At 46.9% G+C, this 23,829-nt stretch overlaps 1 protein-coding gene and 1 long non-coding RNA gene across 19 annotated transcripts in view; one reads left to right on the forward strand and one right to left on the reverse strand.

Moving 5' to 3' along the window:
- MICAL3 (microtubule associated monooxygenase, calponin and LIM domain containing 3) overlaps positions 1 to 22,568 on the reverse strand; it is a 63,762-nt gene extending 41,194 nt beyond the window's left edge. For 14 of the 18 annotated variants that reach the window (XM_053462459.1, XM_053462453.1, XM_053462447.1 and 11 more), the window contains exons 1-2: positions 22,265 to 22,568; positions 884 to 1,222 (exon numbers count right to left, since the gene is read on the reverse strand). In XM_053462459.1, coding sequence (XP_053318434.1) covers positions 884 to 1,147 — 264 coding nt within the window. In that variant the 5' untranslated portion in view covers positions 1,148 to 1,222; positions 22,265 to 22,568. The remainder of the gene's footprint in view (positions 1 to 883; positions 1,223 to 22,264) is intronic. The other 4 variants (XM_053462461.1, XM_053462460.1, XM_053462464.1 and 1 more) reach the window with 1 other exon arrangement.
- A 606-nt stretch (positions 22,569 to 23,174) lies between these two features.
- LOC128490557 (uncharacterized) overlaps positions 23,175 to 23,829 on the forward strand; it is a 54,996-nt gene continuing 54,341 nt past the window's right edge. Inside the window, exon 1 of the long non-coding RNA XR_008353961.1 lies at positions 23,175 to 23,356. This is a non-coding gene — a long non-coding RNA (uncharacterized LOC128490557). The remainder of the gene's footprint in view (positions 23,357 to 23,829) is intronic.

The following is a 23,829-nucleotide window of genomic DNA, read 5'->3' on the forward strand; positions in this document are numbered from 1 at the left end:
TGCGGGAGACAGGAGACAAAAAAGGGAAGATTATTATTTTTCCAATTACATCAGAAATCAGAAAATGCGAACCGACCAGACCCGGGACCGAGCACACAATTTAAATGTAAGTTACACGGGAAGACAATAAAACAAAGAAGTCAATTAGTTTTTATTTAGATTTTTGGGTAATTGTTTTGGGAGATTTTTGGTTTAAAAGGAATGCAAAATAAAGCACTGCTTGGAGCAGGGGGTGCCAGGACTTCCCGGCCATCGCCAGCCCAGTTTGGGTTATAAATTTAGGTTTTTAGACTTATTATAGACGAGCGTTATTAGAAACGGCACAATGATATTTAAAACCCCTTAACGATCTAAACAGCCTATTAAAAGCATGCGATCAGAGTTATTATCAACATTAATGAACATCAAACACCATCAAAAATTGAACTGGACAGCACGTGCTTTCGGTAACAAAACTGGAGAGGTTTTGGGTCACACAGAATTGTGCTGTAATGGGTTAATCTCAACATGGCAGGCAGGGTCGGGTTGGAAACAAAGCCAAAAGGACTGGAGCCAGTTGGCCGCGATCCGATGACCATCAGAGGCAGGTCTGCTGTCTGAATCTCGGAGGAAAAGGACGATTCAATGCGCTTCGGAAAACTAACCCGGCTGCTCGTCATCGACCTCTTTAGAGATAAAGCCCCCCCACACCCCACGGGGGTAACGCCGGGAAGCTTTTCTCCGACACCCCCCGGCGGCCAAACACTCTGCTCATTGTCATCAGACACCCAACATACCTAATCTATAGTGAGGCGAGGGGAAAGGGGGCATATTGCGACATGAATGGGGACAACGGGGGCTCCCTGGAAGTTAACACTAGAATGAAGCATCAGCTCCGGCTCACCTTGCTGTTGGCACAAGCTTTCCCCTTCTTGTAGTCACGGTGACAGCCCCTCTTGTCTATTTTAGCCCACAGGGCTTTGGCTTTCCAGTAGTTCAGACTGGACTTTAACTTGCAGTAGAAGGTGCGATACTCCTGAGGCTTCAGCTCCAAGAAGTCGCAGAGCTCCTGGAAGCTCTTCAAGGTCCCCTTGCAGGTGGAGGCTTGGACAAAGCGGTCGAACAGGCCATGGGCCCGGTTGGCCCGATCGTTGCAGCTCTCCTCCATGCTTCAGGCTGGGCCGGACCCTCGCCCGCCTGACGTCCGTCCAGGGAGACGCTTTAATTGCCCATCGTAATTAACCTAGAAAACAGAGAGCATGGTTGGTGATCATGAAAAATGGACACATCCCAGTCTGTCACCATCACAGCATCCAGTTATTAAACCATCTAATGACTGGGCTTCCTTGGTTAAAATGTGGGGGGGGGACCTGAATTGTCCTCGGGATTTGCACGATTATTCCTCCCCATTAAGTGACCTTTCCCCCAGTTAAGTCTTTGGAAAGAGATGGGAGAGGAGAAAGAGGAGATCTTTGGGACAGTAAGTTCTTATGTGAGCTCTGCCACCCTTTGCCACGGATCGTACATGTCTGATACCCAACAAGCGTGTGGTATAGTAACAAGTTACCAACGCCGTCCAGGCAAAAATACAGACTACTTTCCATTAATGACAGAATTCTTTCCGAGGCCGAGGCCATCGCAACCAGTAACGGTAACCAGTCCGAGCTGAGTGACTCCCAACGCTCCCAGGGGGGGTCTGGAGCAGAAAGACAATTAATGTGCGTCCCATCAGTTAAGGGGTCTCGATAAGGCAAGCCCTTAACAGCCTGATCCTTTGCAGCCCGCTGCCGCCGAGCACGATGATTATTTTTGGCAGAAAATCAGACGCTTTTGGAAAGTGGAATAAAAGAGTCACATAACCCCCCCCCCAAAAGAAAACATTAGGCACTTAATAAAACAAGAAATGTTATTTTCTGTACCCCTAAAGCTGCTGTTCTTTTGGTGCGCGGTCAAGAGAAACAGCGCAAGCGAACAGGGATTCTTACAGAGAGGGGGGTCAGTGGCTACAGTGAGTAACCGCCTAGCAGAGACGGTAATGCCTAGCAGAAAGTGAATTCAAAGTGCTTGGGGGGGCTGCAACTCCTATAACTCTCAGCCCGCAACAGGTTAATTCTAATTTTTAAAACAGTGAATGAAACGGTTTTTCATTCTAACGCAGAAGAGAGGAAACAAAAGGATTGCGCATGTTCAGAATAATGATTTCAAAGCCTGACAGTGAACAATGTACAAGAACAAAGGGGTTAAAAGCCATCAGAAAGGGACACCTTGCATGTGACCTCAAAAGCCCCAAAACAGGAAGCACCGGGATCCGGGGGCGGGGTAAATTACACGTGATGGGGGGGGTGAGACTTGCAGGTCTGTATTCACCAGACCTTTCCGCCATCAACTGAACCAACCTGCCCTTTACCGATTTTACTGTTTTCAACAGACATTCAAACAGAAAAAAAAGATTTAAATGTACGTTAACGGCAGCCAATCAGCAGAAGAGGTCAGTTACGCTGCGGGAAACGTGTCCTAAGCACAAGAGACCGAATACGCCAAGCGGAAATGGTCTGCCGGGCCTGAAAAAAAATCAGTTTATATGGCCAGATATTTTTTTTTTAATTAGTATTATTAGGTCCGCGTACCGGCAGCCAGAGGGGGCTTCTTCAGCGCAACATTAACCCGGTCAAGGAAACGGGTTAAAAGAAGCACATTGTTCTAGCACTGAAGAGGTTAACTTATGTATTAAGTATTACGGGAAAAACATGCGTCCAATGCCTTCGCTCACCAGCAACATCAATTTGACACGTATGATGTCATATCCCCGGATCGTTAATTGAGATTATTAAAGGAAAGGGATAATTAAAACTTCATGGGTCTGAAAAATAATCCTAAACAAAGAAAACGGTGGGCTGCGGAGCGACACGGACTGGCCCTCGGGGGTCTTCTGGCAACAGGAGGTCTGAACGAGGGTCTGCAGGCTGTGGGGGGGGGACAGAGGAGCCCCCCCCCCGGAGCCGAAGGGCAATCTGGGGGGGGCTGTTTGGAGACGGGGGTATTACATCACATTTCAACAACATGCAAAATCAAGCAATGCCATCCTAATGATAGAGGAGAGAGAAGAGAAAGAGAGAGGGGATGGGAGAGAGACATTTAGATACAAAAAGGGATTTAACAAAGCACAGGAGAGAACAAGACGCCATCATCTAAAACTAGAGCGTTGGAGGCTTAGATTAAAAGTACATTTCACTTTACTGAGCGGGCGGTAGGTAAGTGGAACAGCTTCCCAGCAGAAGTGGTAGAGGGTAATACAGTGAGGGGATTAAACATGGGATAGACATACGGCTCCTGAATCTAAGACGAGACCAACGACTGATTAAGGTTTGAGTCTTTACAGCAGGAGACACGGGAGACTAGACGGGGGCCGGATGGGGCCGATCTGCCGGCAGATTCTGTAGTCATCAGCGATAAAAAGGCGGCACCTTTGGAACGCTAGAATCTGATTTTAGTGCATTGTAGCTTTTTATCGTTTGGCAGAAAAGCAGAGAATTTTTCACAAATTCTACAGACTTCGCCCTAAAATGATAAATATAACCGCAGGCAGCTGAAGCCACAAACATTTCTCCTACGAGGCGAGCGGTCGGGTTATCAAGAAGGTCAAATACATTGAAATTTTAACAGTGGAATTCTCTGTATAACCAGAAAACAGAGTCCGACCTTAAAATTCCGATTAGTAAGTTAACTTTTCAGAAAGTTTGTATCCATTCAGCCTGGAAAAGATATAAAATGACAATCTAATGCTGTCCGCGGTCCTCTACATGAAGACCAGACAACATTGTGATTATTGTGATGTTATTGTGATTGGACATCTCACAAACTCAGCCTCGTGGCTGTAGGGATATGGAAAAAGCGTTCCGTTTATACGTGTGCATGCGCGAGCTCCACGCACAGCACAGAGTATGTGTGGGAAGGAGACTGGTTGACAGTTACAATAATAATACGACAGATCTAAAAATATCATTACGGCAGAGCTTTCGAGGTGATACGAGGTAACACCTTCAGTCAAGCAGGCGTGACATAAAAAACAAAACCTGGCAAAGAGGACGTTACCACTAAGTGTGGAGAGGGGGCACCTGATGACTTCATGGGTCACTGAGATCTTGACCCTTTTGTTTTTGGTGGAGTAGGGGGGATGGTTCAGTCCATATAACCCAACTCCGTTTACAGCACTTGGCCACTGAGGATGGTGAGGGCCACCTATGACTTGGCGGGTCTCGAACTTGGTCCCATTGTTTGGTTCAGAGTTGGGGGGAGTCAGACCGGTCCGTATAACCCAACCACTTTTATGGCACTTGGCCACTGAGATGTCCCTCTAGTCCTCCACACTTGGTGTAAAGAAGGGTCTTGGCCCCTCTGAATTGTAGGTGGGTTGACCAGTTTGAAAACTTGATCCAGGACGGTAGGACTCCAGAACATGCAGAAGTAGCTACAATGTTGCCCGTATAAAAAGAAAAAAACATTCCTGCTGGTTTTCCATTGGTTGTTATCAGGATCTTCCCTCTGCATACAGTCCGCCCTTGTACCTCTCAAACGTCCCCAACATTCCATTCATGAAAGAAGCATGTCCCAAGAAACGCTCAAACACCGTCAAACACACGCCAAATTCCTCATCCTCACGCGTACGCAGAACAACCGACCACTCAAGCCACAATGAAACCGTAATCTCCACGGATAAAGAGGGTTTTTGTGCAACTTTAGACATTCTAATCCCTTTCGGAAAAAGCCAAACCGTGTCCAGATATCAGCCGCCCCGCCGGCCCACGTCGGACGCATTAAACACGAGGTTGGTTTCTGGCCGTAAGACACCTTTCATTTTTACTAACGCAACAAAGCAGCCCGTTAAAACCTAAACCTGTTAAAATTATAGGCTTTGGTAAAGCAAACGTTCCAAGGAACCCGCGGGAACGAACGTTCCGAGTCTGATGATTAGCGGCACTGAATGAGCGAGTTTTATATTGGCCAATAAATGGGTTATTATTCACATTCCTTTCCACGTTCTCTTTCATAAATCACAAACAACGACACCCCAGATCTGATGGCAACACAAGAGGAGAAACATGAGGGGCTTAATGTCCCCCCCCCGAGACACGGCTAATTTTGTTCATTCCTTCCACATTCTACGTATTGCCTACAAAGATGTTCCATTTTGGTTCTTTAGCGTGTAAATTGGCTTCAATGGCTTTTTTGGCCTAAGGGCCCCTGCACTGTAATTCTGGCCCTGAAAGTAAAGTTGGCTTTACAACCCAGATCTCACCCCAACGCAATATTTAATGATTCCACGGCTGAGAAAACATGTTGCGTTGGCAGAAGGATGCAGCGGTGACGAGTGGTTGTAGACCCTTGGCATGGAAAGGGTGCTTAAAAACAGGCTGTCGGGAAGTCTGACTGCTGCACTCTACATTATATGTTGCGCAAGCTCAAGACATACCGTCCATGTGCTAAATTCTACACGTGAGCGATAAATAGAACTTCTTGGCCTGAAGCATAGCCAGGTCCTACTGCAGGTTGGGGAGCCACGGAGGAGCCACGTGAGCCCAGAAGCCTTCAGAGATTCTTCCAAATCCATCACAGACACTGCCAAACATCACCCCCCGACGCGCAAACTCCAGCCCCTCACCTCGCATGGACCCGCTGCCTGTTTAGAAGAAGACTTCTAAGTGCGAAAACTGAACATCGAGACTCAAAACAAGGGTTGGCCGACGTCCTCACCCGGCAGCTTCTTCCTCTGTGTGGCTCTGGAGTCGAAGAGATTAGACCCATTGCCATGTTTGGTGATTTAAACCTGGTCGGAGGGGCACGGGGTAGATTTCTGTCCGCACTCTCTAGGTGTGATGTGATCTCATATAAACCCCGCTCGGGTCTCTCGCTCCAGGAGGGTCAACAAGGATTCTGACCTTGCGTTAAAAAAAGAACGTCGTAAGGGAACAGATACGAGAGTCTGGCTGGGGATTCCAGCGCAGGAACGTAGCAGCAAATCTACTTATCAGCTCATGCCGGGCCGAGGGACCCCGCGAGGCAGAGGAAAAGTCCAAGTGTTTTAAATACAGAAACGAGAGAAAGACGGATCATTAACAGGCAAATACTGACTAATGCGGACCAGGAACATAAAAAAAGCCAAAATATATAAAATAATATAAATTTATCGGTTTATAACATACGTGATTTCTTGCATAAACTGACGCATCTGAAAAGGGACCACCCAGTGCCCCAGGGAGCCCCCTAAACAATCAATGCATATTAAAGTACTTTGTAAATACCTTCATACGCATTGCTTAAAGAAAACGTACTTACCTTAGGGAGAAGCTGCAGAGCTGCAGCTCCTCGCCCCCCTTCTAGGACCACCCCCGAGGGACACCTCATCTATAACGTGCATTAAAGTTAAAGATAAAGTCTGGATTTTAAGGGTACTTGCGAGGTCCAAACTTCTTCAGATTCTGTTTACAGAACCGGAATTACAATCTGCCCGTCTCTAAAGAGTTAAACGGGTGCCGGTCATAAGGATCAGTTTCACCGATGGAAAAAGGATTGGGGTTACCGGCCCTTTAAAGCCCGTAATACCCGCAGCTTTCCTTCCCTGGAACCCGTGAAACCCCCCCCTCTGTCTTTCAGATACCAGAACATTAACATAGGAGCGCATTCAGTACAACATACAACACGCTACAAACACGGCCGTAACCTTTTCACGCCCCAGCTGCGTGAATTTATTCATATTGGACACAGAGAAAAGCAGCTTTATGCATCAGCATCCGCAGCACAAACCGTCCTTTCAGTTGGGAACATTAAGTATTATTTATTTCGGCGCGGAGCTTCACGGGGAGGGAGCGAGGCGGAGGACACATCACAACCCCCTGGTGCCTTGGCATAGCTGCCAACTGTCCCGAATCGATGGGATAAGTAACAGAGACATCAAAGCCACACTCTGGTTCCAAAAGACAAGGGCAGGATGACAGTAAATACGCCTTAGAGTTTGGGGGGGGGGTACTGAAACAGTGGTCGGCCCTATACCCCTGCATGCTTCAAGGTGACATTTGGGGGGTCCAGATGATGCAAGGAGACCCAAATTATGTCACTTCCCATCTCCGGATATAAATCACAAAGCAAGACGGCTGATTAAGTAACTTTTTTCCATTTGAGACGCACAGGCGATGCGGGGGTTAAATCATTTTCTTCGTGGCATATAACAAACGCAAGCCCTGAAGACACTCGCATGAGAAGCCAGTGAGGTCATCGTAATCTGCGTTCACTCATCTCGTTCCAAGGAACTGCAGAGCCTCCTCATGTGACATCATGGCAAAAAAAGGACCGGCGCAAACCGACCCCCAGATCCGGCTACAAGCGACACGGAAGGGTTACCGTTAACCCCGTACAGCTGAAATACGACAGTAAACCGAACAGCTTGCCCTCCCCAGGCTGCCTAATTACAATGCGCAGATAAACACAGCATGCGCAGACATCAGATTTACCAAACACCGACCTGAAAAGTGATACTTTGTACGACTATACTTTGGCAGCACACACTACCGTTCAACGGTTTGGGGTCACAGCATACATTTTGTCCATTAAATTAACATAAAATAGATTAGAAATCCAGCGCAGACGGGGTTAATGCTGTAAATGACTATTGTAGCTGGAAACAGTTGATTTTTAATGGAATCTCTTTATAGGCGGATAGAGGCCCTCTATCACTCCCATCACTCCTGTGTTCCAATGGCCCTTTATCACTCCCATCACTCCTGTGTTCCAATGGCCCTTTATCACTCCCATCACTCCTGTGTTCCAATGGCCCTTTATCACTCCCATCACTCCTGTGCTCCAATGGCCCTTTATCACTCCCATCACTCCTGTGTTCCTTTATCACTCCCATCACTCCTGTGCTCCAATGGCCCTTTGTCACTTCCATCACTTCTGTGTTCCAATGGCCCTTTATCACTCCCATCACTCCTGTGTTCCTTTATCACTCCCATCACTCCTGTGTTCCAATGCCCCGTTGTGTTCGCTGATCCAAGTTTAAAAGGCTAATTGATGGTTAGAAAACCCTTTTGTAATTATGTTGTCAGAAATTTCCTTGTTTTCCACGAGTGACCCCAAACGTTAGACAGTGGCGGGTGTTACCTGGAAAGTAATGGAGTGATGAATAACAGGCAGTTCTGCTGCAGTATTATCAGGGGTGCGATCGCCATGGAAATGGAATTTTCCTGTCGGCTGCTTCACTTTTTAACAGCTTGCATGAAAATGACTTAACTCATAATCCATGATGCGTCTTAAAGGATTTCACAATATTTACACCAAATCGAAGCGAATAAAAAATAGGAATCTGCATGAGAAATAGAGCGAACGTTGCACCTAAAGGGACACTTTAACCCTTTGATGCAGTTTAATGCGAGGCTCGACAAACGCCAGAAATTGCCTCCTGGTGCCTAGACGCCGCAAAGTCAGCATGCATTGCCGCAAAGTCAGCATGCATTGTAGTGTGTGCTGTAGTGTCAGAGTCAGTGCCAGAGTGTATATGTACAGTGCTAAAGTCAGTGTGTATAGTGATTGAGTAAGTGTGATATATATATATATATATACACACACACACCGGTATGACCCCTGCTTTAATGTATATGAAAGATCCATGGTCCCTTTAAATTTTTGGTGGAGTCTGCCTTGTAAATGCATGAGGGGGATTCTGCATCCAGTACACCACAGACAGTAATCCGTCGCTTTAAATTACACACAAATTCTAACCTGATTTTAGTGCCTGTCAGAGAGTCCTGGTCTTATTCAGGGGAGGAAATACTTAGCGTGTTAAGAACGGGGGCCAACAGTACAGGCGAGTTTTCCTTCTGCAAAACAGAATGTTCATTCAGAGTTCACACACACGCAGCATCTTCGCCACCCACCCTCCGTGCCGGGCCTGAGAGCGGGGATCGGCTTGGAGCACCGAGGGGTCAACGAGGGGGTGGGAGAAGACAAAGCCGGGACTGTTTATAAACACAAGGAAATAGGCCATGGATTACCGCGCCGTCTTAAAATAAACTCGGCCCCGGGACCTAAATCTATCCTGGGTGGGCAAAAGGCAGGGACAGATGCCAGCTCCCAAACCTGGCAATGCCCCGCTGTGTGTATACTGTATATCACCAGCGTTTAACCGTTCGCTGGCAGCGCCGGCAGACTAAGCGGTATATCACGCCGGATGCAGTTTCTATTCAATGAAAATCTGACATGCCGATTCCGCTAAGAAGATTCCACCGAGAGACTACGGAGCCATGAACAAAAGGATTTAACCCCTGCAGTGCCTGGCAGTGCCCAGCTTTTAATAATGTTATACATTGTGTGCATTAAGAATCAGGCATCTTGTTCTATGATTTATATGGCAATAAAAGTGACATCATCTTGTGTCATCTGAATCCCCCAATGTCATTTTGAAACGTGCTGGGGTTTAGACCACTGTTCCAAGGCATAATCGCTGACATTCTGTCTGGAATGGGGCTTTGATGTAGAAGAAAATCTGCCCTAAATATTGCTAGCAAGTGTATAGATCAAATGATAGCTCATGGAAAGCTTTTTTGCTTGTGTGTCAAGATGTGATTACATTGTAAGAAGCCTCGCAATAAGTCACAGGTCTGCATGTCTCCTGGAAAAACAAGGAAGACAAAGCCATGATCTCTTGATCCATGCATTCCGCTAGCCTGATGTACAGATCAAAACAGGCATATAACTAGGCAACTGTGGATTTTTTTTTTCATAATATACTGAGCTGTGGGAAACATTATTTTAACTAGAAACATATATATTTGTTTGGGAGGTCTCCTTGGCAACCAAATAACATTGCATATCTAAGGAAATAGGAAGGAAAAATGTAAATTTATTGCATTTTCCCTTTAAAAACAATCCGCACATGGCATCGACCACTTACATGTTAGGAGGGTGGGGAGCCAACGGGACGGAAAAATTCCAATGATCTCACAAAATACCCTAAATTCTTTGCGCATGTATGTAATATCTCCGGTCCGAAATAATAAGTGGACCCGCCACTGAACAAAACGTCACATTAGAACGGCAACGTTAAGCCAATGCATTTTCCCATCGTTGCAATAATGGATTATAATCTGCTTTCTATATAATTTGTTATGATGGGGCAATTAGGGCATGTGTCTAATACCCCTCCCCCACCCTTGGCATCTAAAGCATATAAGAGTTTTAAGGCAAAAGATATCAAATGCTAAAAACCTGGCAGCCAATCAGGAAATGGATATTAGATGCATGATGGGATATTATTTTAAATAGGAACCTGTCCCTTTAAAAGATTTTATCATAAATGAATTAAATTGCTATTTACAGAGCACGATGTATGCCAAAAAAGTGAAAATGTTATTTTTATTACTTAAACCAGTTCTTAATAGAATATTACTTTTATGCTGCTGATAAAGTTGCTTTTAAGCAAAGGCTTAATGCAGAGACTTGCCCATGGACTTGGGGCAGATGGGTGGATATCAGGTGTTGGGAGACACGGAGATGAAGTTCACCGTCTCCTCGCGCTCGTCGGGATGCAGAGCTTTGTGTCCTTGTAAGGATAAGGTGTGTGTCACCTCGCTGGCATCGCCACAACGGGGCGCGGGGACAAAGAGACAAACACAGCAACGATACACAACTGTGCGTGCCAACCTGAAACAGGATCTGCCAGGGCACACGCAACAAAGCCCGCCGCGCCCTGCGGGCAAAAATACATGCATGATACGCATCCCGTGTAATAACCGGGACCTGTGGATCATGGAGTGCACGCCGAGGTCACTACATGCAAGACACGCATCCCGTGTAATAACCGGGACCTGCGGATCATGGAGTGCACGCCGAGGTCACTACATGCAAGACACGCATCCCGTGTAATAACCGGGACCTGCGGATCATGGAGTGCACGCCGAGGTCACTACATGCAAGACACGCATCCCGTGTAATTACCGGGACCAGCGGATTATGGGGTGCACGTCGGGGTGACTACATGCATGATGCGCATTCCCGTGTAATAACCGGGACCCGCAGATCATGGAGTGCACGCCGAGGTCACTACATGCAAGACACGCATCCCAGGTAATTACTGGGACCAGCAGATCATGGGTCGCACACCGGGGTCACTACATGCATGATGCGCATCCCATGTAATAACCAGGACCTGTGGATCATGGGGTGCACGTTGGGGTCACTACATGCATGACGCACATCCCATGTAATAACCCAGGACCTGGGGATCATGGGTCGCACGCCAGGGACACTACATGCATGATACGCATCCCATGTAATAACCCGGGACCTGCGGATCATGGTGTGCACGTCGGGGTCACTACATGCATGACATCCATAGATTTTCATTAGTCAGTGGGCCAGGTTGGACGATTAAGACCCATCCAGTCTATCGTATTCTACAGGCAGGGTACTATTCAGGGTGTTTAGTAGATCGGGGCTCAAATAACCCCTAGAAATGGCTAATATGCAGCTGCCTAAAAACTATTTTTCATCCAATTAAATGGTGTGAGTTTCCCTTTAAATGCACACAGATCCTGGCCGACACGGAGACGTGTTGCACCAGAATAAGAGGAACGCATATATATATTTCAGGGCAGGGAACGATTGTCGTAACAAAAGCTGCAAGCAGGCGCAGTTACTGATAAACCGGGACGTCGGCTGCAGAGACAGATAACGGAGGACAGGCGGCCATCGCATCGGCGCAGGATGCGCAGCCGGGAAGGGACTGCGTGTATGGATATATAGACACTAATTTATAATATATATCATGCGAAATTAGACCGCAGAAAGTAATTTCACTAAAGGAACAGCCAACGCGAAGCCATTCATTACACTAATCAAATATTTAGATTCGACGTCTTCCATGTATAGGTCAAAACGCTCCGGTGCAAGACGTACATATTTATTTATGACAAATGGCAAGTTATTGTGTTTTTTCTTGAAGGCTTTGTGTGGTCAGCTGGCACGGGAGAGAACATCAGGAAAAGAAATTAATTGGTTCTCAGCTTCTGTGGGATATATATATATATATATTTTAAATGGTTCTTTAATGTATGGGTTAAGTTGTAAGAGGCGACGTCCCCTTTAAGGCTCCATTTAATTCGCAGGTTCGCACTCGCAATGCCCTCTCACCCAGTCGCATTTATATCCTGGTTTTAAGCTGGGGGTATAAATATTCCTGCTTGCATCATAGAGCCACTGATTTAGGTCAAAGAGCAACCTACTGTAAATGCCACGTTACCGCGTCCACGTGCCAGAGGGGGCTTCCTTCAACAGGTCAGTATAATAATACATATTATATATATATATATATATATACACACACATACACACACAATGGTCAGAATGTCCTTCTGCCCACTTTGCTACCCAGGAATCAGAATATGTATGCCTTCTCTGTCTTTAAGGTTGTGCGCTCCACCATTTTGCACCATTTTTGTTTTCTATCATGGTCCTCAAGGTCCAAATCCAGAACTGTCATGATTTTCTAGCTAGCGCGCGATTAAACAATGAAAAACACGCACTGGTGAGCAGGTGCTGAATATTATCCTGAAAGCCTTCTCGGTTTCCAACCCGTGGGGAGCGTCAGCCGAACCTCTGTTTGTTTTCCCCAAGAAGCCACACTTGTTGATCACTGGAGAGGAGAAGGCCTTTAAATACCACAGGCGAGGCTCGTGGGCCACCAAGGAAAAGGCAGGTCAGGCTCCAGTCTGCAGCAAATTACTGGATCAACATAACGGGAAGAGACGCTGCCAACCTGTAAACAGCGCGAGACGCTCGGGGAACTCTCCCCACGCAGACCAGATAGAGTTTCACGGCCCGACCGGATTCCGAAATACCGTATTTGCTCGATTATAAGACGAGGTTTTTTCCAGAGCAAATGCTCTGAAAAATACCCCTCGTCTTATAATCGGGGTCGTCTTCTAATCAGACCCCAAAAAAATGCTGGCGCCATGCTGCTTACCGGTCGCGAGCAGCGTCTCTTCTGTTAGAAGCAGGGCAGGAAGCTTGCAGCGTCCTCACAGAACTCTATCTCCCCCCTCCCTCCTCTGAGGGCGGGGCCAGAGAAGTTGCTACAGCCGGTCCCCTGCAGAAGTCTGCGAGTGGGAGATCTGCAGTTCAGGTGAGGGGGTGGGGGAGGGTTTTTGAGTATGTGTGAAGTGTGTGTGATTAAGGGAATGAATGAGTATTTAAATGTTTGTGAATGAGTGTGAGTGTGTGTGTGATAGCATGGATGTGTAAGGGGGGTGGGGGTTGTAGCATGGCATATGGAGGCTGTAATCCCACTGCTTGTGGGAGGCATGTACTGGCTGCCTTGGCTTGATAGGAGTGTGATTGCAGCCAGTACATGCTGGGTTAAAAGGCATATCATGGGGCTGAGTGGCATATAGGGGGTTAAAATGCATTTCTGGACCTCCAGAAATGCATTTTAACCCCCTATATGCCACTCAGCCCCATGATATGCCTATATACCTCCAGAAATGCTTTATACCCCCCTATATGCCACTCAGCCCCATGATATGCCTTTTAACCCCCTATATGCCAGAGTGGCATACAGGGGTATAAGGCATATCATGGGGCAGAGTGGCAAATAGGGGGGTATAAAGCATTTCTGGGGGCAGAGTGGCATAACTGGGGGGGCAGGTTGGCAAATAAAAGGAAATTTAAAAAATATATTTTTCTCAATCATAGCTTTTATTTAACATGAAAATAATTTACATTAATTAATATTTACTGGTAAAACTTTTTCCCTATAGGGTAGTCTTATATTCAGGCTTTTTGTTTTTTTCCTAAATTAATATTTTGATTTTGGGGGGTCGTCTTATAATCGGGGTCGTCTTATAATCGAGCAAATACGGTAGTCCTCTCGGCCAACTAACGGGTTCTTCTGAACTGAGAAAGGGGGCAGGAGGAACTTGGAACCCACAGAACTTTTAGGGGAATTAATTTTGCCAATGAGAAGGGAAATACAAATCTGTGACCATAAAGTTTACTTGGTGGGACTTTCAGTTCGATTTTCCCACGGGAAACAAAATGTTAATAAAGGTCTTTATGAATAATACGTTCTCGGGGCCACTTCTGAGATACTGGTGCAAGTCACACCGGCCATATTCATAAATCCTTCCAAAAAGGGGACGAGATGGGTCACAGGACCAAACCCCAGAGGCTGTATAACAAAGACACGTGACCCCGGGGGCAGATAACGACAAGAACGAGCCGAGGGCCAAGCGAGTCTTTCTGGTTTCTGTATCGTTGGCCACGACTCGGGGGCGGTGGGAGGATTGGCCAATTTGCAAGGGAACGCCAGAAGTGGGGCTGTGTTTCGAGGCATCTGCCCCCGTCACTCAGCCCGGGCCTGGCCACCCCGCCACCAAGAGCAAGCAGGGTAATAAGCTGCAGCCAGCAATTAAAGGGACCCTACAGCCAATAATAACAACGAGGTAGAATTATTTCTCCGGCTGACTCAGCTAAAGCCTCGCGATGGAATCGTAACAATAAATTAACCTGAAGAATGTAAGATCCTTTTCAGATTCCGACTGTAAAAGCTGACAGCATTTATCGCCCCTATAAACATCATCCCGTAACCCGCGGGAAGAGTAACAAACATTAGAAGAGGATACTAAAGCAGCCAGTTCTAGAACAGTTTATGAGTTAAAGGTTTGGGGGGGGGCGTTCTAACACTAAAACTATGTTTTCCGCACCAGCAAAGTTTTTCCCTTTAAAAAAATAAAAAAAACAGAAGGTTTCATACAGATAATTATAGATTATTATTATTATTATTAAACACTAATTAGGCCAACTATAGGCTTCCTGCTAAACAGACGGTTAAATATATTTCAGTAAAAAAAAAAAATAATAATAATAATAATAATAATAATTTCAGACACATAAAATCGGGTATGATAAAACCTCTTCGATGCTTCTGCTTCCGGCATGATGGACCCAGAGATGTCTGGCTTTCCCCAGGTGGGATTATTCCCGATTCTGAATGAAGTGGAACCTTCCCACCCCACAATGCTGTTTTAAACAATAGAAATGACAGGTTTAATCAGCACCTTCAGGGTTACCCAGCAGTCACAGCGCGTGTTGGTGCAATAATCCTCGGCTTTCAATGGCCGCACAGCTGAGAAGTGAAGGGGGGGGGGCTCGGTGGCGGCTAATCTTGTGCCGTAAACACACAGATCTACAGAGCCAAGAACGCGGGATTGACGCTGGGTGCGGGCCGACGATCACTGGCCTACAGGGTCTCCCACGCAAAGGATTCCATGTTGCACCGCAGGGCACCCTGAACGTCACAAAAGGCGATGCGTGGATGGCGAGAGGAGCCGTGACCGCAAAAAAGGAACAACACCTGTGTGCCGAAGCGATAGCCCACGACTCGTTTAATGATGCAGATCCAGAAATAAAAGTGCAAGGTGTGAATTCCTGAACGTTACAGGCTTATGAGGTCATAGCGACACGGACCGCAGGTGTCACGTTAAAGGAGAAGCTACAAGAAAATAGACATTTTCCCACTATTATTACTTTATCAACAGTTTGCGCTACACGTCCATATACAATATGTCATGGAGTAGCCAATGGGAGCCGGATCTTATGCCAACAATATATAGGGGGTACACAGTTTGATCACAGAAGTTAGCCCACCATAGAGTAGCACTACAAATGCCAGCTAGGCAGTCGAATAAAGAAACTCTATGGTAGAGCCCATTGGAACCAGTTCCACCTGAGCATGCACGGGCACAGTACAATAACCCAAGAGAACCAGGTGAGCATTTTGAGTGGTGGAGATGGGGGACCGTGGCAGGCAGCAAAGGGTTAATAGAAAAAATTCCATTAGCACAGGAAACGAGAGATGTATGGAACTCAGCGAGCGATCGGTTAAAAATGTACCCTGCGGGAAACCGGAAGGGCGATGCAGTTTAAAGGGACAGCCCCGCGCCCCATTTGTCCCGACAAAGAAGCAATCGATCGCTGGCAGGAAAGTGTTCTCGTTTAACCCAATGGGCGCGCTTTCTGGGTTCTCACTAGACACCATCGAACCCTCGAGCGAGACAGCAGGATGCACCCCTCCATGGACTGTAACGGGGAAAACGTTAATTTAGAGGGGGACGATCGGCTATCCCGTGCATTACAGAGCATATGACGGCCGGAGCGTCCCTTTAAGTGCCTTCTCTGCATCCACTGGGGTAGGAGTGGAAAAAAAATACAGAAAAACATGACGTTTCACACACAAGAAGAGAGATGACAGCTGTAATTAGCATGCCGAGACATCTCTTTATCCGGCCTCCGGAGAGAGACTGCCTATTTAAGTCATTACTGCAGAATTATCCTTAAACTTCATGTCTCTGCCTGATTCTAAACACAGGGTGGGGAGCACACGAGACATTATCCGTCTACCAAATACCCACGAGAGTATTTTCCAGCCGAGACATTTATCCTCCTTAAACCGGATCTGTCACTTTCCCAAATCCTACGCTTTGACGCTCTATATGCTAAACAAACCTAAATAACGCGCTTACAGATTAAAAAGAGCAACCCGTAGCGAGGCACCGCACATAGGCCACGCCACGGAAACACTGCCAGCACCCAACACACAGGTTCCAGAACAAAAATCATTCATCCAAAGTCAATCTTTTCAGACCAATCAGTATGTATAGAGTTAAAGGGACGCTCCGGCCATCAAATGTACTTTAATATGGCAGCTGAAAGCCCCCTATGTAAATGCCCCCGCGTAATGCATCTGCCCCTTTTACCTCCCCCGCAGGAGACGCGTTGGACAGAACAATATTTACGACCAGTCAGTGCCAGCGATGGCTCGGCGAAAGGTCGTCCAATGGGGGCTCTATTAAGACCCCTGTGCAGAAAGCGTCCCATTGATTCCAATGGGAGCACTTTCCTGCTACCGATTGGCTTGATCAAGCAGCCAATCAACGGCAGAAAACTTCAAATTATGGAAGGGCTGGGGAGCTGCAGCTTCTCACCAAGGTATTACTATTGGGTTTTTACAATGAAGCCCCACCCACCCCTTTAAGCAGCTTAAAATTTAGTGCTACAGAGACGTTTAGGCAAATAAATTATAATGAAAGTTTTATTGGAGGCTGTAAATGTCTTTATAAAAATAACTAAAAATATCCCCTTATAAACATTAACCTAAAAACAAGTCGTTTGCGCAGATCTTATCTGATGCGGACATCAGCTGCTTGTTTGCACTGCGATCAGGGAACACAATATGTGGTTTGTATCCATACCATGGGCTGGGTGAACCATATGGAAGGGTGATAAATGCCATGCAGAAAAGAGATCTACTTGATCCTTAAAGGGGGATTTCTCACCTAATTTGTCTAAAAAAAAAAAAAAAAAAGTTGTAGTTTTTGCCCCATAATATAATGTTTTCAGGCAGCATATCAGCCATTTGTGAGTTCTTGCTCTTATCATACTGCCTGTGGGAAACAATAGAATGGCTCAGTCTTAATCGCCCAGCCGGACACTCTGACTAATGAAAGTCTATGGAGGAAAGGACTTCATTAGCATTACCATAAAGCATCAGCTCAGTGTTTGAGCCTGTATCCAGCGCGAGGGGGGTTATTCCTGTACAATATTTTCAAGGTCCTCTCCGTGTATTATGTGCTGTCAGGCTCTCCTCTGAAGTTATCAGGAATGCATGAATCTGAATTAATATCTGAACAATCTCATGCAAAATGACCTCACCTATCCCTCCCAAACCGCTCAGGGGCTCAGCATTACTTCAAATAAAAGGAATAGAAAACAGTCGATGTTTTGAAGAGCTGCCCTCCAGCTTAGAGGTTACAGAAGAGGGGGGGGGGCTGGAGGACACGTCGCTGCCAGAACACGGATCCAATGTGTATTCTTAGATTAAGAAAATAAAATTCCACTTTCTGTGCTTTCTGATCTCAAAACGCTTTCATATGCAAAGTGTAATCTGAACGACCCGCGGAAACGTACATCTCCCACCAGCTGCGACCCGTACGGTTTTGGATATTTTAGTTCATCGCGAAAGATACCGTTTCTGTCGAAGCAAATCGCGCCCATGAAAATAACTCGTACCTTTAACATTTAAAAGGACACTGTCATATTTATACCCTGGGGCAACCGACCGCAGCATTTTCACTTTCGGTAAACCCGAGACAAAAATAGGATAAAATAAGACATAATTATGTCTGCTCACAAAAGAATGTTTTCCGCTGCAGCTTCTCCTAAAGTTTACCCCCCCCCCAGGTTAGATGAACTCATTAAAGAGCTTACAAAGTACTTTCACGGGCCCTCGTTGCTCACGAGGCTGCACGAGACGACTGGAGTATCCCTTTAAAACGCTAAGAAAACGTCTAAAAAGCGACATGAAGGTCATGAGATTATAAGTAACCAATTACAATAAAAGTTTTTGCAGAAAATGTCTTAAGGTTATGGCTGCAGGACACTGAATATCAGGCGACACGACGAATACTTTATACTTCCACGGGGCAAGATAAGAAAAGGGCAAACAAAGAGCCGTGGCTCGCAAGTCACCTTCTTCTAAGTAAATCACCTACCCGCCGGGGAACACAAGTCACGTTTCCGATGTACCGCATCCTGTCGCAATAGGCTGGGAGGTCACATCTATTTACAGCACTACAACTCCCACAATCCCCTTTTAATAAGGTACATGCAACCTCCAGTGGCTTTAAATGACACAAAGAGCTAATCAGAGACCAATGACCCCCGTATCCAATATAAGAGGGGGGAATTCTGTCGTCGGTCAGTGTGCCCTTTGCTGTGCTGTCCCTTTAAAAATTGAGGAGGCGAAATCAGCCAAAACCCATCGCAACCCATCAGTGCTGATTACGCTTTATGTTCGCGCGGGGATATCTATAGTCAATGACCAGGAATATCAGCAACCCACCGCTGTGTCATGTGACGCGTGGCACATCATCTGCCGGAGCTCCAGTTGTTCTTGATAAAGGTTTGGCACCGCCCGGCCCGCAGAGCGTTTCGGCGCTGATAACGCTCCCCGGCTTCGCGCTCTCGCTGAGCTGTCACACTGGGAATCTCGCGGATACTTAATGTAAGACACATGCGTTCCTGGATCAGCGGTCAGGAGGAGCTCCAAGCAACTCGGTAGTCAAAGCTTTGGCTCTGTCAGCGAACGCCCGCTGTCCCAAAAAGCCTCCAGCCAAATGCGTGTTCAGGATCATAGGAGTTGCAGTTTCTCCATAGCTGGATAGCAGCTCTCCAGCATTCCCATGATCATCAGCCACCGTCATGTTTGCTGTATACAGTCAGCGCTGTATACAGTAATATAACCCCCAGCGCTGTATACAGTCATATAACCACCCAGCGCTGTATACAGTAATATAACCCCCAGCACTGTATACAGTAATATAACCCCCAGTGCTGTATACAGTAATATAACCCCCAGCGCTGTATACAGTCATATAACCACCCAGCGCTGTATACAGTAATATAACCCCCAGCGCTGTATACAGTAATATAACCCCCAGCGCTGTATACAGTAATATAACCCCCAGCGCTGTATACAGTATTGTTAGTCAGTGACCAAAAACCTGGTTTAATCTTATTTTCTCCCAATAAACCCCCTTTATCTGCAGACCTGGAGCCGCCGTTGCTGTCAGTCATGTGATATTTTGGGTGACTTTCCCGGCTCAAACACCGCACTGAGCTGATGCTTTATGGCGATGCTAATGAAGTCCGTTCCTGAGCCCAGACAGACATATATATTTCAGCAGTAATAAATTGGATGTTGGCTGGATAGATAAGGATTGCAAATGAAGGCACAGAAAGTTTTATTAACCATTTGGGTGCCAGAAAGGGGTGTTTGGTCCCACGGGCAAACCAATAAAGGAGACTCATTACAGTAACAGAGTATAAACTCTGATGACACTCAGCGTCTGCCTTCGGGTTAACCGTCATTATTCGCAGCTCTTGGATCTTTCCAGTGTATGCAAAGCTGGCTGAAAGTGCTGGGAGTTTCAGTGCAGCCCTATTCTATACAGAAGAGTCTCCCTCCGGCTTCCATTCACCAAGAGAACCACACAAAACTATTAGCGAAAACAGCAGAAACCACAAATGGCACGAGTGAAAGCGCCAGGCACCCTACTCCATACCCATTACAACATCGGCTTATGAGCGAAAACATGCGATAACGTCTGGAACAATAAAAAATATATCATTTCTGACGTAACTGGGGAGGAAAAAAAAACCAAGCTCGGCAAAGACAAAACATGCCCGATACGATACATTTTCTTCTCGAAATCCGTAATGATGGATGAATGGGGCAGCGTGCGTGCCGTGTACCCAGCGATAAGACTTAAAGGGGGTCAGTCTGATTCCAGGTTATCCCCCCCAAATCCTAACACCTACATACCGACTGAGTCCAGGAAACATCTAACAACTTCCTACCCGCGCTGAGAAGTAGGTCTCTCGTGTAAAATTTAGTAATGGGAAACGCAGGAGACTTACAACGCACCGCCGGCGAGCGAGACGGCGGGGCTGAAATACAAGAATCTAAATAATTTAATATGTTTAATATAAAACATCACGACGACGACACCAGCAACAGCGCCAAACACCACATTATAGGTTTCAGTTCCTGTTTAGCGTCATGTATTCGGGTCACATCTCCCCGTAAAAACAATAACTGCCGTAACCATTCACAAAAATCTATATTTTACCTTCGCGCCCCATGGTGACTCCCCAAGCGCCCCCCCCCCGACGCCTTTTTACATCTGTGGAGGCACCTTGTGTAATCGCGGGGTTAAAAATAGCTTGGGTGACAGGAGGAATGTGTAACTACAGGCAGGGTGCCACCTGAGTCAGAGGGCAGGCGAGACCCAAGCAAGGAGATGAATCATTTAGAAGTCGGGTCCGATGCGGCTGCACGCATTACCCCTTTAACGGGCAAGAAGATTACCTTTTTTGGGGTTTTTTTAACCAAAAATGGTTCTTAGGTGGCACGAGGGGCAGATCCGTGGCACCATTGACAATATAACCCCTTCTATCACAAAGAAGCCATATAAGGAAGCCACTGGCAGCTGTAGGGTTAATAAAGCAGAAATTTAGCATCAACATTCTTTCATAGGGCAGAAAAGGGCGACTATCTTCTATCTCACCAATCTCAAGGGCCTACTATTGCCCCATCTGTCAAGGGGGGCATTAGCGGTAGGGCAGGAGGTGGAAATCCTACAGAAACCCTGTACATTGTTCTAAAGAGCTTGCAATCTATCACACGAGGGTCTGTTGTAGATTTTGTCCAGGGCCACATTCGCCGTAACAAGACCCAGGACCCTATGTAATGAAACCATGTTGGATTGTAAGCTCTTTTGGCGCAGCAACATGTTAGGTAAGGGCAAACGGGCAACGACAGGCCGGGAACAAGGGGCTGGCTATATTAAGAGCCGGGCGCACCGACAACTACATAAACAGCAAAGGATACAGCAGCTGACATCCGGCAGACTGATATCTGAGTCACAAGGGACTTCAGACATAACACTTTAACAGACCTGCAGCATCTGAGCTGGCGGGGTAAATACCGCGGGGGGGGGGGGCAATTACAGTCCGCAATGGGCAGAAAACATTTCTGCCTAGATTTTTAACCATGTCAGTGCCAGGGCTGTGGGTAACTTACTGGTCCTTAAGGGTTAATCAGAGGTGTGTACCTTGAAAAAGAAACAACTTGATACCAACAACTAAATCTTTATATAAAAAAATTAAGAAAAAACATAATTGTGCAGTAGTAGTAGTTTCCAGGGTATCCACCCAGAGAGGGTCAACCAGGACATCTCCATGTCAGATGCTAGATTACAACACGCATTTCTAAATATAGGCCAAAGATAAGCACAGGGAGTGATCCATGATGCATCACTAAGCCCAAGAGCTGACAATCTAAAGCCACTGTAAGGCTCAAGAATGCACCAATTATGCCAACAGAAGACAAGAAAAGCAGGCCAAGGTCACAGGGAGCCCCACATGACAGCTCAGAAGAAATGGGGGCAGATCAGCATTCAAAACACCACATTCCTTTACATGGCCCTAGAGGGGGGCTAAACTGCCCCTGATCTGCCCCGGGGAAAGGGAGGGGTTAATATCTGTCATTAACCCCTCTACTGCTGGAATGGCTGATAATACCTGTCACTGTTCTTGCTGCTACCAATGTCTGCTTATTATTAATGAAAAGGTGCCATGGGGCAATTTCCCCCCCAAAACTGCAGGGAAGCAGACCTACCAGTTACACGGTAGACCCTCCAGCAGGCTGTTTCCCTACATGCTTCCAGCGCCGCCGAACGAGAAACAGAAATCCGGCCGCTTATTCGGTTACTTCACGACACGACGTCCTCCGCGTCTTGTAGCATTCCAAGAAATACGTTTCTCCGTCCGCCTCAACGTACTCGGTACGTCCGCGAGACAATCACCGCAGCAACGCTGTATACAGCACGAGAGCCGCAGCGCTCTGAGGGGAAAACACCGCCCACCACTCAGCGGAGCGAACCACTAAAGTGTAGGGGGAGACGTCGGCGCTTCTACACGAAACTACCCTAGACACAGACTGCTCCTCGTCCCCGGCGGGTTTTTGTCAGAGATTAGTTCTATTCTCAGCTTTTGGACCTACCGGGAACATAAGGCGCCGGCTTAAAATATACCAAGGTCAGTATCCCCATAAGGAGGCTCATGGTACATTCCGCACTTTGATGCGATTGGCTAAACCAAGATGTGTAAGAATAATAAGTGAAATGGGGCGGGTAGCTTAAAGGTGGATAAACTAACCAATGAGAACCGGGGAATTAAAATGGGCCTCCGCCCACATGTGTGCGCAAAAAGCTTAAAGGCGCAGCACTCTACTTTAGTAATAGCGCGTAAGGATGAGGGAGGCAAAGGCTATTGGCTAAGATGAGCACCTGTGAGGGAAGGAAAGCTTGGGCCTTCGGAGCCTGGGGTGTATCCGGTCCCACCTGGGCGCTTCCTGCTTATGGTGTTTTGGGTGGCACACAGTGGTTGGGCTGGTACAAAGAGCCTTCTTCTGCACTTTTTGTGTGTTACCCTCGCCATTTTATGCATGTGTGACACCACTGTGTCAACCACTGAAGCTGCCCCTGACGACCCTAGTTTCTGGTGGCTGAGGTACTTTGACGTTTTGACTCCCAGGTCCCCTTGAAGGCTTCAGTGGTTCTTCTTTTTCAATGGGCACCAAGGAAATCCATCCCTCCCTTTTTACCAAGAAGTGAATGAAGCGGCTACTACATATCCCTTTGGTGAGCGTAGCCCCAAAAGAAGAATGCTGGTGGCCCAGGCGTTGCGATGTTGCCCTACAACAGCACAGGTAGATCGCCATATTGGGCAACCAGGCTTGCTGGGGCGCCACTGCTTCATGGGCTGGTTGCAAGAGATCTCCCTGGTCTACTTCCGTTATGGAGGACTGTACCTGGATGGCTAAGCCTCCCTATTATGCAGGACCTCTCTAAGAGAGGAGATATGATGTCATATTCAGGCCTTTGGCAGACATGGGCATGAGCCCCTAGGGGTGCTGACCATGGCTAGTCCTAGGGCAGCATCCAAAGTAAATACGTTGCATGACTCCAGGGCAGCGCTCTAGGTTGGGCTCTACAGCATGTTCATCAAGTTGAACTTTTCTAGTTAATATGCGAAGGAAAGGAGAATTGTCAAAAATGTCTGTTTTCAGTCATTCCTTAACACTTTCTGAGCTGCGCAGGTCACACTCCCAAGGGCGTAACTGGGTATTGGTCGCCGTCGCCCTCTAGGAAAGGCTGGGAGGCTTGTGTGCGTCTGTCGGCC

Source organism: Spea bombifrons, chromosome 4 (genome assembly GCF_027358695.1).
Source record: "Spea bombifrons isolate aSpeBom1 chromosome 4, aSpeBom1.2.pri, whole genome shotgun sequence".
Classification (NCBI taxonomy): Eukaryota; Metazoa; Chordata; class Amphibia; order Anura; family Pelobatidae; genus Spea; species Spea bombifrons.